The 12,237-nt window shown below is 43.3% G+C and overlaps 1 protein-coding gene across 4 annotated transcripts in view; it reads left to right on the top strand.

The window, feature by feature from the left end:
- The window catches only part of Dst (dystonin), a 327,245-nt gene that overhangs the window by 167,909 nt on the left and 147,099 nt on the right, over nt 1-12,237 (top strand). For all 4 annotated transcript variants that reach the window (XM_042696942.1, XM_042696940.1, XM_042696939.1 and 1 more), the window contains 11 exons: nt 1,565-1,660; nt 1,746-1,873; nt 4,807-4,900; nt 5,191-5,345; nt 7,135-7,597; nt 7,679-7,807; nt 7,948-8,025; nt 8,104-8,265; nt 8,355-8,459; nt 9,426-9,521; nt 11,761-11,886. In XM_042696942.1, coding sequence (XP_042552876.1) covers nt 1,565-1,660; nt 1,746-1,873; nt 4,807-4,900; nt 5,191-5,345; nt 7,135-7,597; nt 7,679-7,807; nt 7,948-8,025; nt 8,104-8,265; nt 8,355-8,459; nt 9,426-9,521; nt 11,761-11,886 — 1,632 coding nt within the window. The remainder of the gene's footprint in view (nt 1-1,564; nt 1,661-1,745; nt 1,874-4,806; nt 4,901-5,190; nt 5,346-7,134; nt 7,598-7,678; nt 7,808-7,947; nt 8,026-8,103; nt 8,266-8,354; nt 8,460-9,425; nt 9,522-11,760; nt 11,887-12,237) is intronic.

Here is a 12,237-nt window from a genome sequence, read left to right as displayed (position 1 = left end):
TGAACCCTGCTGGAAACTGCCAAAGAGGCTGCTTCTGTAGGGCATGAGGTGCAGCCTGTACTGTTTTCTCAGAAACTGAAAATACATACTTTCAGCCCAAGTAAAGTAAGTTTGGCATTTATTCTATCTAGGTCAGTGCTTGTGGCTTAATGGTTAGTGAAGCACTTGGTAATATTGAAAAGTGTATGTGGGGCTGTTAGAAGCCGAGGTGCTATAGCAAAGTAGAACGCATTATATGCACATAAGCTTACCAAAGAATAAGGCTGTCCCGTTTTGTACATTTGTATGTGAGTCAGCAGAGTGGTCTACTTGACAAGTGAACAACGTAGCTATTGGCTAGGAAGCATGATTCTTTGGTTTGTAAGTCTTTCATGGTGGGTCCCACTGAGGTCATTCATCTGTGCAGAGCCTCTGGGGCCCGTCCTAGTCCATGTCACCGTGGGGATTTGCCCTGGGCCTCCGTGGGCAGGGTACTTTTTGAAGTGTTCAAGGGTGCTCGCCAAGTGTCTAATGATTCCTGGGCAGATAGAAAAAAATCTTTTGAATTTTTTTCTAAGGCACAAGGAAAATCCCATCTGCCATGTAGTTAGTTCTACAGAGTGTTTAGCAAAGGTAACTGCCAGACTCCTAAGGAGGATGCCATCTTTGGCTTTTGAATGCAGACATGCTTATTTCCAAATGGATCTCCACTCTCGACCCCATTGAATAATTGTGTCATGGCCTCTGAGTAGTGCAGATTTGTAAAGTCATGGAGCAAGGCTCCTTGCTAGCTAGCGCCTGGGATAGGGCACAATGCAGGAAGGAACACATTGTGAAGGACTGCAAATAAATCTGTTAGCCACCAGACCACTGAATGGAATCTTACAGAAATGTAATCTGCCCAAAGATTTGTAGGATCTTGTTTTAATGCAGCATGAATTAGGATGAGATAATTAGTATACACGTATTAAGTATGGAGATATTTTGTCTGTATCACTTTAACTAATACACTGAATTTTTAATAAATTTTAAAGGTTCCCAAATGAGTATCTGCAAATGAGAACCATAATTTAATTATATGGTTGAACTTTGTATAATAATGGTACCATCAGCTACGAGCATATGTCTTCATTTATGTAAAAATCTGTGTACATTGACTGGCAGGACAATGAAGTCAAATTTTAGTTCTGTCTAGTTGCTAGGCATTGTGTGTTCAGTGGTCAAACGATGAAATGAAAGAATAGTTCATTTTGTTTCCTCATGGGAATTGCATCAAATTCTTTTCCAGAAAACTAGAAATGAAGGTGTGGTGTTTAGGAGGTACTTATTTTGTAAGACAGACTTTCTAGCATGGATGGTAAAAGATGCGCAGTGGAGCCATCAGTTATGCCGGCCCCCGTGTGGCACAAGTTCAGTCATGGCTGCCGTCCACACTTCTGCCCTCATCAAGTCTGGCCTAACCCACCTACCAGCACACGGGCACTGATGTACCCTGAAGGCATATACCACCATGAAAAGCGTTTGCACTGGGGACATAATGAGTCAATGAAGTTTGGCCCTTAATTCATTTCCTCTTTCATTTTAGGCACTTTATAATCAGTATTTACAGTTTAAAGAAAAAGAAATTCCACCAAAGGAGTCAGAAAAATCCAAAATTAAACGCTTATATAAGTTATTAGAGGTAAGCTGACATATCCTTTCTATTGGCAAGCATAATCTTCATTACAGTTCTTTGCTTTATGCTGATTTTGTTTTCTATACTCTAGATTTGGATAGAATTTGGGCGTGTCAAACTCCTCCAAGGCTATCATCCAAATGACATAGAAAAGGAGTGGGGCAAGCTCATCATCGCCATGCTGGAGAGAGAGAAGGCACTGCGCCCCGAAGTGGAGAGGTAGGTAGATGAGGGAAGGCACTTTGCCTCAAAGTAGAGGGAGAAGCAAGCCAAGGCTGTCTGTGGGGAGGAGGCCTTTGGTTCTGTGGAGCCAGGCAGATGGAGACCACGATCTGACATGTCCATGTACGTGGCTGTGTGACCTCTAATAAATCACACTGTCTTTCTCATCCTCCCCTTTTTTTGCTCTAGAAACTCTGCTGGGCACTTTACAGAGGTAATCAGGGAAGTAATTAACTGAAGAACCCGGTAGGGTGGGCGTAAATGTGAAGTCTCATCGGTCATAGCTTTGAAACCAATGAAAACTACCCAGGAGAGTGCCCCTCGTTGGCCTTAAATCTCCAGGGCCTCGACCCGGAGGCTCATAGATTTGTTTCTTGTTAACATTTTTGATTGTGGCCGTCCTCTCTGAGATCTGTAAATACACACATCTCAGTGAAACCCACCATATACTGTTTGAAAAAGAGGAAAATGTGAAGTAGATTTGTTCAAAGTGCATCTAACAATAAACCCCTCAGATCACACGTACATGTTAATGAATAGAAACAGCTGGGTGCCCATGGCCTTGAACCCTAGCTGTTTGGGAGGCTGAGGTCCAGAGGACTGCATTTTGAAGCCAGTCCAGGCAGAAAAACCTGTGAGACTTCATCAAAATAATTAACAAAAAGCTGGCCTGGAGGCCATGAGAGAGCACCAGCTAGTGACTGGAGTGAGTATAAGGCTGAGCTCAAACGCTAGTGGCAGAAAGAGAAAACCCAAAATGTAGTCTGTCTCGATGCACAGACCGCAGAGTCCCATCTAGAACAGACTAGAAGGTGTCAGCTCAGGCCCCCCTCCTGCCACATTTCTGCACGTGCATTGCCTCTCTGAGCATGCCCCTGCTGTCCACTGTCTGTCCTCATGTGCTGCTACGTGAGAAGGCAGGTGCAGCTCTGGGCAACTTGTGTGTGTGTGGCTGGGGATTCATCCAGGGCCCGGTGCATGCTGGGTAAGTGCTCTGCCACTCCGCTCTCTCCCTGTTGGGTAAATTTGTGCCCTGGAGATCCTCACCCCCAGCTGGCTGTGGGCTGTGGGGACCATGTCTGCTCCTCTTGAGCTGTGGGGGCCGAAGGGGCTGGGCCTACCCCGAGGCTTCTGCAGAGCCGGCACACTGGCTGCCACTTGGCCCTCCTATGGCCCCACCCCCTCTCTCCTGTTCGTCCTGGGACGAGAGCAGAGCCCTAGTAATCGAGTGCCTGCTTGGCACTCTACCTCTTCACACTGCATCTGTGCTGCGGGCGACTCAGGCCTCAGCAGTGCGGCTTGTTGGGCGGTTGGTTTGGACAGTAATGGAGTTTGGCTCAGGGCCTCATGCTGGATGTGACTAGTCAGGCGCCCTCCACTGAGCCACACTTCCAGTACATCATCTCCTGCCCAGGGGGAGTCTGGACCACTGTTCACCCATCTTATACATCCCACCATTTCCAGAATGTTGGGTAAGCACCCTTGCTCTCAGCTGCCCTCTCTGGAGATGAAGTCTTGTTAGCTTTTCTGCCTAGACCATCCTCAAACCGTGAGCTGCTCAATCCCCACCTTCCAGGTATTTCAGAAGAACGGCACACACCACTGGGCCTAGCTTTGGGCTGGCCCTGACTGCAGTCCCCCTGTTCTCAACCTCCTTAAGCAGTTAGTATTGTAAGAATGGGCTGCTGGCACCTGGCTTCTTTCACGCCTTTCGTTAGGAAAGTATCTCCCCTGAGAGTGGAGAAGTTTGGCTTTGTAGCATTAGCAGTAGGAAAATATTTAGGAGTTTGGTTGGATAAATGCCTCTGTTTTTCTTGATGCAACAAGTTTTTTGGCAGTGACTATGTGTATTGTGAATAATAACTGTGTGGCCTAGAGTATATGAAAAGGCAGCTAGGAAAAGCTGGCATTTTATACCATGTAATAATCTAAAGAAAGAAAAACAAGAACAGGCACATCGACTTTGCAAACATCATATCCATATTCTACTTAGCACTGTGGCTCTTCAACATCTGTCTAGGTGACTGTGGCAGACACAGCATCACTGGGACACATGGGATAAACCTAGGGAAATAGATAACTTTCCGGTTGGTTGAATTTTATGAACAGATGACACTCTGGTTGGAATGGCAGAGACTTTCCCACTGTGGCTGCCTGCACAGGGACTGTCCGTATGGGTGGCGTGGACAAGGCCTTCCCACCATGGCTGCACATGAAGGGACTGTGTATGGCAGGTGGCATGGACAAGGCCATCTGGGTATGATGATTGGCACAGTCAAGACTGTCTTTATAAATTGTCCCTGGGTTTCTTTGGAGCATGGAGTTGTTGTTTAGGTGGTTGCGATCAGATGACTATTAGTGAAACTATTTGGCGATTCTGCCCCAGCGACGCCCTGATCAGCCTGTGCTGTCTGTACTTGCAGGGCTTTAATGAAGGCTCCACCAGGCAAACCTCAGCCAGCCACTGTATGGCTGGGGGCAAGATTCTTTTGAATAGTTATCAGCACTTTGCTGTGTGTTGCATCTGCATGTTGAGGCATATTTAAGGAGCTGTTAGAGCCTTAGCATTCAGTACTGCCTTCCCGTTAGAAGTAGAAAGTTCTCTGGACTTTCTCTTCACGTTCACCATCAGAGAACACTGCTCTGGGACTGAAAATGCACAGCAGCACTTACAGCTACCGGAGCAGCGATTCTGTATTTAGTAACACAGCCAGCACCCGTACTAGTCTTGATTCTGGGGAAAACCTTCTCTCGGTTCATTGCCGTCCAACCCTCATCAGCTCCTGCATTAGCTTTGGCAGTGACTCCACACATGGACACAGGTATAGGAGACGTGCAGTGTGATTTCATTCTGCTTTTCAGTGGGCAGCAGTTTTCAGGGATGATGAATGCTTTGACTTCAAAAGAAAGATCTCTGTGTCTTCCTGTAGGTTGGACATGCTGGTGCAGATTGCCCACCGCGTCCAGAGAGACAGCATCCTCTGCGAAGACAGACTGGGCCTGGCCCGGAACGCACTCCAGTCTGTGAGTCGATCTTAGAGCTGGTGGGACTGTTGTAGAGGTGTGGGGAGGGGACGGGGTAGGATAAAACTTTTCTATGAAGTTTGGTTGCCCTTGGTGTGTTCCCTGTACTTCGAGTTAAGGTTAGCCAGTGGTTATGACTGGTATGTCTTGTCTGAAGGGACAGTGAGCAGGCAGAACCCAAAAGGAAGACAACGTCCATGTAGGCCTCTCTTCCAGGTTTTGGGGTTGTAACCTTCAAGATGGTTTTGACAGGTGTTCACAGAATTCATCATGATTTCTTTTAAACCTAGGATTCCAAAAGACTAGAATCAGGGCTGCAGTTTCAGAATGAAGCCGAGATTGCCGGGTACATCCTTGAGTGTGAAAAGCTCTTACACCAGCATGTGATTGACACGCAGATTCTTCTTGATGGAAAATACTACCAGGCAGATCAGTTGGTACAGAGGTGAGAATTCTGCTGTGACCCTCATGGGCATAGGGAGATAAATGCAGACACTGACAGTCTTCTTCTCATTATTAAGGGGGAGCTATACTTCTGAAAGTCAGGTAATGAGAAGATGATTCTTGGATAATGTCATCCCTTCCTTCACTTTCCCCCAGTCCCTCCCCTGTCCATGTCCACAAGTTGCATAGTTCATTTTCTACATAGTATATACTGAATACCATGACTGTGCGGAATGTTTCTTAGCTCTCTGTAGGTAAAGAGTGTGTTGTGTTAATTCTGCTATATTGTGGTTAGCAGTTACTGGGCAAACCCCAGTATACCAGAATTAACGTAACACAGTAACTGAGCAGCTCAACTGAAATGAGTGCTTAATGTCTTTATATTACTTACATACTTCTGACATATCCACGGGTGGTGCCAGAGCACATACTCCTTGTAGTGTGTGTGCGTAGCGTGTGCACTGCCCTGTTCAGTTCTTATACCACAAAAGGAAAACAAGAAATAACAGAAATGTAAAAAGAAAGTTTCTACTTTTCTGCTTATCCTTTTATGAAAATATTCATAATAGTTTTCAAAATGTGTGTATAAAAAGTATAACTCTGAGAATTAGATTTCGGGGTAGAAATTTCCTTTTCTTTTTTTTTTTTTGGTCCGGTCGTGAGGCCTCTACTCTGGGCCTGGGCGCTGTCCATCAGCTCTTCAGCTCAAGGCTAGCGCTCTACCACATGAGCCACAGCGCCACTTCCGGCTTTTTTCTTTTTGCTTATGTGGTGCTAAGGAATCGAACCCAGGGCCTCAGGCATGCAAGGCAAGCACGCTACCACTGAGCCACCTTCCCAGCCCTAGAAATTTCCACAGTCCACAGTGTTTCTATTTTTCTTTATGCATAGAAAAGTAATATTTGCAAGCCATGTTTGACTTAGTAATTTCTTTTTAGGAGTCTATAGTGATTGTAAATATAGAAAATAAATAACAATAGAAGGAAAAGCTTTATGTTCATATCAGAAACACAGTTAAAACTTTTGGTATTGGGATTTGAATTTAGGGGCCTCACTTTTGTTAGGCAGGTGCTCTACCACTTGAGTCATGCCACTCATCCCTTTTTGCTTTAGTCATTTTTCAGGGTTTTATTTCTGCTCAGGCTGGCCTGGGTCGTGATCCTTCTTCTTAAGCCTCATGAGTGGCTCGTATGACAGGACTGTGCATGTCCAGCTTTTTATTTTTTTAATTGAAATGAGGTTTCACTAACTTTTGGGTCCTTTTCCTGGGGCTGGCCTTCAACCACAGTCCTACAGATACCTACCTCCTGAGTAGCTAGAATTACAGGTGTGAGTCACTGTACCCGCATATGCCAGAAATATGTGGTAAGGAAAGTTTCTTGTTATCTTTAATAAAGTCAGTAGGTGAAGGATGACCTTGGAGGGTGGTAGTTTTGTTCCGTGTAAGCGATGGCTATACAGACTAATGATATGAAAAGGACTTATAGCACAGTGTTCATTATTGACAATAATTATGATGCAGAATTTTACCAATATGGTTATAATGACTTTTTAAACCCAGGGATTTAATTGAGAAGTTTTAGTTACAGGAAAATTGAATGGAAAGTCCAGTTCTTTCTTGTCCCTGAGACTTCCTTCTTTCTCTCCTTTCCTTCTTCTAACACCTTGCATTGGTTGTGCAGCACTACCAGGGAGAGAAGCCAACACTGGCACATTACCATTAACTGGAGTCTGTGGTTTTGGTATGGGCTCACTCGTGGCTTTACACCCATTTCTCCCTCTCCTTTCAGGGTCGCTAAGCTCCGTGATGAAATTTTGGCCTTAAGGAGTGAGTGTGCCTCAGTGTACAGCAAAGGACGCATGCTGACCACAGAACAAACAAAGCTCATGATATCAGGAATCACTCAGAGCTTAAATGCGGGATTGGCACAGACCTTAAACCCTTGTCTGAACTCAGGGCTGACCCAGAGTTCAACCCCTTCCCTGACCTCTTCCAGTGTGACTTCGGGCCTTTCCTCAGGGCTGACATCCCGCCTCACTCCCTCAGTCACCCCAGTATATGCTCCTGGTTTTCCAGTGGGATTAGTTCCAAATTTCAGTTCAGGAGTTGAGCCAGCCTCCTTGCAGACTCCGAAACTGATGCAGATCCGAAAACCGCTCATGAAGTCAGCTCTGATGGATCAGAATTTAACAGAAGAGGAAGTCAACATGAAATTTGTCCAGGATCTTTTGAACTGGGTTGATGAGATGCAGGTATAGAACAAATGCTTGGTTTTCTTGAGTTTTGGATCTTTGCCACTGTGCACTTTGTAACCTTATCTTTTGTTTTTGAAGGTGCAGTTGGACCACACCGAGTGGGGCTCAGATTTGCCAAGTGTTGAGAGCCATTTAGAAAATCATAAAAATGTTCACCGAGCTATTGAAGAATTTGAATCTAGTCTTAAAGAAGCAAAAATCAGTGAGGTATATGAATTTAAAATTTTACATATATTTCATGGTAGTTTTAACGTGGTTTTCCTCTTTGGAAGCCCTGTCACTCAATAGTAGATGCATCTGGTGTGTGTACAGATTCCTTATTCAAAGTCTTTTTATTCCATTTCTAGATTCAAATGACAGCACCTCTTAAGTTAACTTATGCAGAGAAGTTGCACAGATTAGAGAGTCAGTATGGAAAACTCTTGGTAAGTTTTTCTTTAATATTTCTGTTTCCTTATCTCTGTGGCAAAGATCTGATTGTTACACTGCTCTTTCTTACAAAGAATACATCTAGGACTCAGGAGCACCACCTCGACACGCTTCATAATTTTGTAACTCGGGCAACTAATGAACTTATCTGGTTGAATGAAAAAGAGGAGGAGGAAGTTGCTTATGACTGGAGTGAGAGAAATACCAACATAGCTCGGAAAAAAGAATATCATGCTGTAAGTACACCTGTGTGCTTGCACGCTGAAGGTGCTACTGGAGGTTTAGATCTTTGTTCTGACACATTCCCTCACTCTTTCTTCATTAGGAATTAATGCGAGAACTTGATCAAAAGGAAGAAAATATTAAATCAGTCCAGGAGATAGCAGATCAGCTACTTCTAGAAAATCACCCAGCCCGTTTGACTATTGAGGTGAGTCAGGAGAGTGGTTGGGGCAGAAGGAGAAACAGGAGTAGTATAATTCCAGGGAGCAGGGATGTATGATCACGTGTTACCAGCTTCCCAGTACTGCGTGTGTTCTATTCAGAAAGCCTGCCTGGGCAAAGCCGAGCAGGAATGCATTGGTGCAGATGGAGGAAATGACAGGCTTAGTCACTAAAGCTCCTCGCACGCCCTCTCCTGGGCACGAGTGACCTTAACTAGGAAAAGTTTTTGTTTTTGTTTTTAAATGAAATAGATATCCTTTATACTATGTTTTTTAATGAAGTAGATATCCTTTATGCTATATTCGTTTGCCTTTATGAGATGCACGTCATACTAGTGACACTTTAAGACAACTACTATTCTAATTATTGTAACTCCAGAATTACACTTACAGAAAAGAATACATTGCCTTTTCCTCTACAAAGCCAGGAGGAAAAGTGCGGCTATGGGGTTTCCTATTTCTGTGTTAGAAGGTACATGCTATGGCTCAGCAACATAGCAGTCCAGAGATGGCAAAGAGGAAACCTATTTGAGGGCATCACACAGCAAGTATACTGGGTAGAGAACAAGGGGTAGAGGGAAGGACTGGTTTTCTATGTAGGAAAGATACCTTGTATGCATTTGAAGTTCTTTGTGTAAAAATTACCATAGTTCACATTTTCATTTGTATTTTAAGGAGTTAAAAATTTGAGAGAAATTTTAAAACTTAGATATAAACTTTAAGGCTGGTTGTATAAGCAGGAACTTTTAGGCAAGAAGGACAATTTGCCTTCCTGATTTTGAAGTCTCTTCCTGTTGAAATACCTAATCACCTATTCATAGTAGAGTATCTCAACAGCATCTGTGTTGGAGGTGCTGGAGCTTGAACCCTGAGCCTCCTGTGTGCTGGACCAGCACTCTGCCCCTGAGCCACCTATTCTGCATTGGTTTCAGTGGCTGTGCTTTATCTTTAAGGCCTACAGAGCAGCCATGCAGACACAGTGGGGCTGGATCTTACAACTTTGCCAGTGTGTGGAGCAGCACATCAGAGAGAACGCTGCATACTTTGAGGTGTGTGAATAGAAATGTGGCTTTGCCAGGCTGCAGGGACGTGGGCTGACTTGCAGAGACTTTTTATTTATTTAATTAATTATTTTATTTTATTTTTTTATTGTGAAAATACCGTATAGAGGGGTTACAATTACATGGGTAAGGTAATGAGTGCATTTCTTATCAAGCATTGTTGAATCTTCCTTTGTTTCCCCTTAGCATCCCTTCCCATCCGCCCCCCTTTCTTCTCCTCCCCCCCCACCCCATGCCAAAGTTGTAAAGCTCGTTTTTCGACATAACATCTTGTATATCTCATTGTTGCAGTGGGTCCACCTGTGTCCCTATTTAAACAATTTTGTTTTTTTCCTTCCCCTAAACAAATTATACCAACATCAAATACAGGGAAAATAGGGCTTATACCCTGGGGGAGGGACATACAAAGCAACAAAGAAATATCTTATAAATATGTTAGAAACAATAGCAAGAAAGAAAAAAACATTTGAGTCCTTATCTTGGGGTTCATTTCACTTAACATCAACTTATCTGATCATTTCTGCTTGTCTGAGACATATACTAGTTATTGCAAATAAGGGAAACCATGGGACCTATGTTTCTTTGGGCCTGGCTTACTTCACTTAATATAATTTTTCCAAGTCTTTCCATTTCCTAACGAATGGGGCAATGTCATTCTTTCTGATGGAGGCATAGAATTCCCTTGTGTATATATACCACATTGTCTTGATCCATTCATCTACTGAGGGGCATTTACTGAGGGGTTGGTTCCATGTCTTAGCTAAGGTAAATAATGTGCAGAGACTTTTTAAAGTTAATGAATACGAACATGTCTGTTGTGCACACTGGGGCAGGGGGAGATGAACTGAAATATTTAAAGTTAGTTTGTAGGATTCAAAGTTAGTTTCCGGTATTATGGAAGAGAGATTGCAACATGCAGTTAAGAAAGAAATCCTTTTTAAGATTATGTCTTTGTTGCTTTGTATGTCCCTCCCCCACAGTATAACCCCTGCTTTCACTATATTTGATGTCCGTATAATTTGTGGAGGAGATGGGGAAAAACAAGTCGTTTAAGGATACAGGTGGACCTGTTGCAACAATGAGAAGTACAAGTTGTCATGTCGAAAACAAACTTTACAACTTTGGTGCGGGGATGGGGGGGGGGGTGGGGTGGGGGGACCGGGAGGCTGGGAAGGGATGTGAAGAGTAAACAAAGGAGGAGGCTGCAATGCTTGATAAGAAATGTACTCATTATCTTGCCCATGTAATTGTAACCCCTCTGTACAGTATGTTCACAAAAAAGTTTTTTAAAAAAAAGAAAAAAAGAAATCCTTTAAAAAAGAAAACAACCAAAACACCTTAAACTAGACTTCAGTGGCTCACACCTGTAATCCTAGCTAGGCTATGCTGAGATCTGAGGATCTCTGTTTGATGCCAGATTGATCAAAACAGTCTGTGAGACTCTTATCTCCAATTAACCACCAGAAAGCCTCAAGTAGAACTGTTGTTTAAATGGTAGAGCTACCAGCCTATGAGAAAAAGCTTAGGGATAGCACCCAAGCCCTGAGTTCAAGCTCAAGGATTGGTACAAAACAATAAGAAGAAACCCTTAAAACTTAACAAAACTTCACACATACAAACACACACACAAACAAATGTCTTTTATTAATGAAAGTTGCATCTTTTAAGTAAAAAGTGAACCAGATGAGCTTTTCATATTATTCTGCAATTGTTTTTAACTATTCTAACTCTAGGCCTGGGAGCTGTCTCTGAGCTCCTTTTGCTTGAGGCTAGCACTCTTACCACTTGAGTCACAGCCTTTTTGAGTCATCTGCCTTTTACTGTGCTTTATTGGAGATAAGAGTCTCATGGACTTTCCTGCCTGGGCTGGCTTCAAACTGCGATTCTTAGATCTCAGGCTCCTGAGTAACCAGGATTACAAGTGTGAGCCACTGGCCCCTAAAAGCATTTTTAGAATTCCATTTATGTAAAAAATTGTTTTAACCCTACAGGAAATGAAAATTTCAGCCAAAATAATACAGATCCAAAACATAATATACTTATATACCTTTTGCCCTTCGTATTTTATGTATAACCACTCGAGTTCAGGGCAGTTTGGATCAAGGAACAAAGTGGTTATTAAGTTGTGTTTTGCCTCTTCTGTCTTATGAAGAGCACACAAATTTAACACCTCTCAGCTTTACTGGCATTCAGCACACTGTAACCTCCATGTTTTGTCTTTCCTCAGTTTTTCAATGATGCCAAAGAAGCTGCTGATTACTTGAGGAATCTGAGAGATACTGTCCAGCGGAAGTACAGCTGTGACCGATCAAGCAGCGTCCACAGGCTGGAAGACCTCGTTCAGGAGTCCATGGTAGGGCTCAAACCCTGTGCACACCACCACCACCAGCATTACACTCATCTCTTACCATGTTTTCATGGTCCTCAGTATTTCTACCACATTCCACAAAGCAGTTAAACATTCAGTTTTACTATTTAAATTTTTATATGTTTGCCTAGATGTTTTAAAATGCTTTAGCAGTTCTCTCTCTCTCTCTCTCTCTCTCTCTCTCTCTCTCTCTTTCGTGTTTTCCCCCTCTCCTCTCTTTTTCCATGTGGCTGCACATGTCTTGTACATATTTATTCATTCCACAAATACTTGTCTATATCCAGGCACTATTTTAGGATCTGGCAGTAAACAGTCAAGAATGTCCCTATATGGTGC

Source organism: Dipodomys spectabilis, unplaced genomic scaffold (genome assembly GCF_019054845.1).
Source record: "Dipodomys spectabilis isolate Male_0828 unplaced genomic scaffold, ASM1905484v1 ptg000213l, whole genome shotgun sequence".
Classification (NCBI taxonomy): Eukaryota; Metazoa; Chordata; class Mammalia; order Rodentia; family Heteromyidae; genus Dipodomys; species Dipodomys spectabilis.
This window is presented reverse-complemented; position numbering and strand designations above follow the sequence as displayed.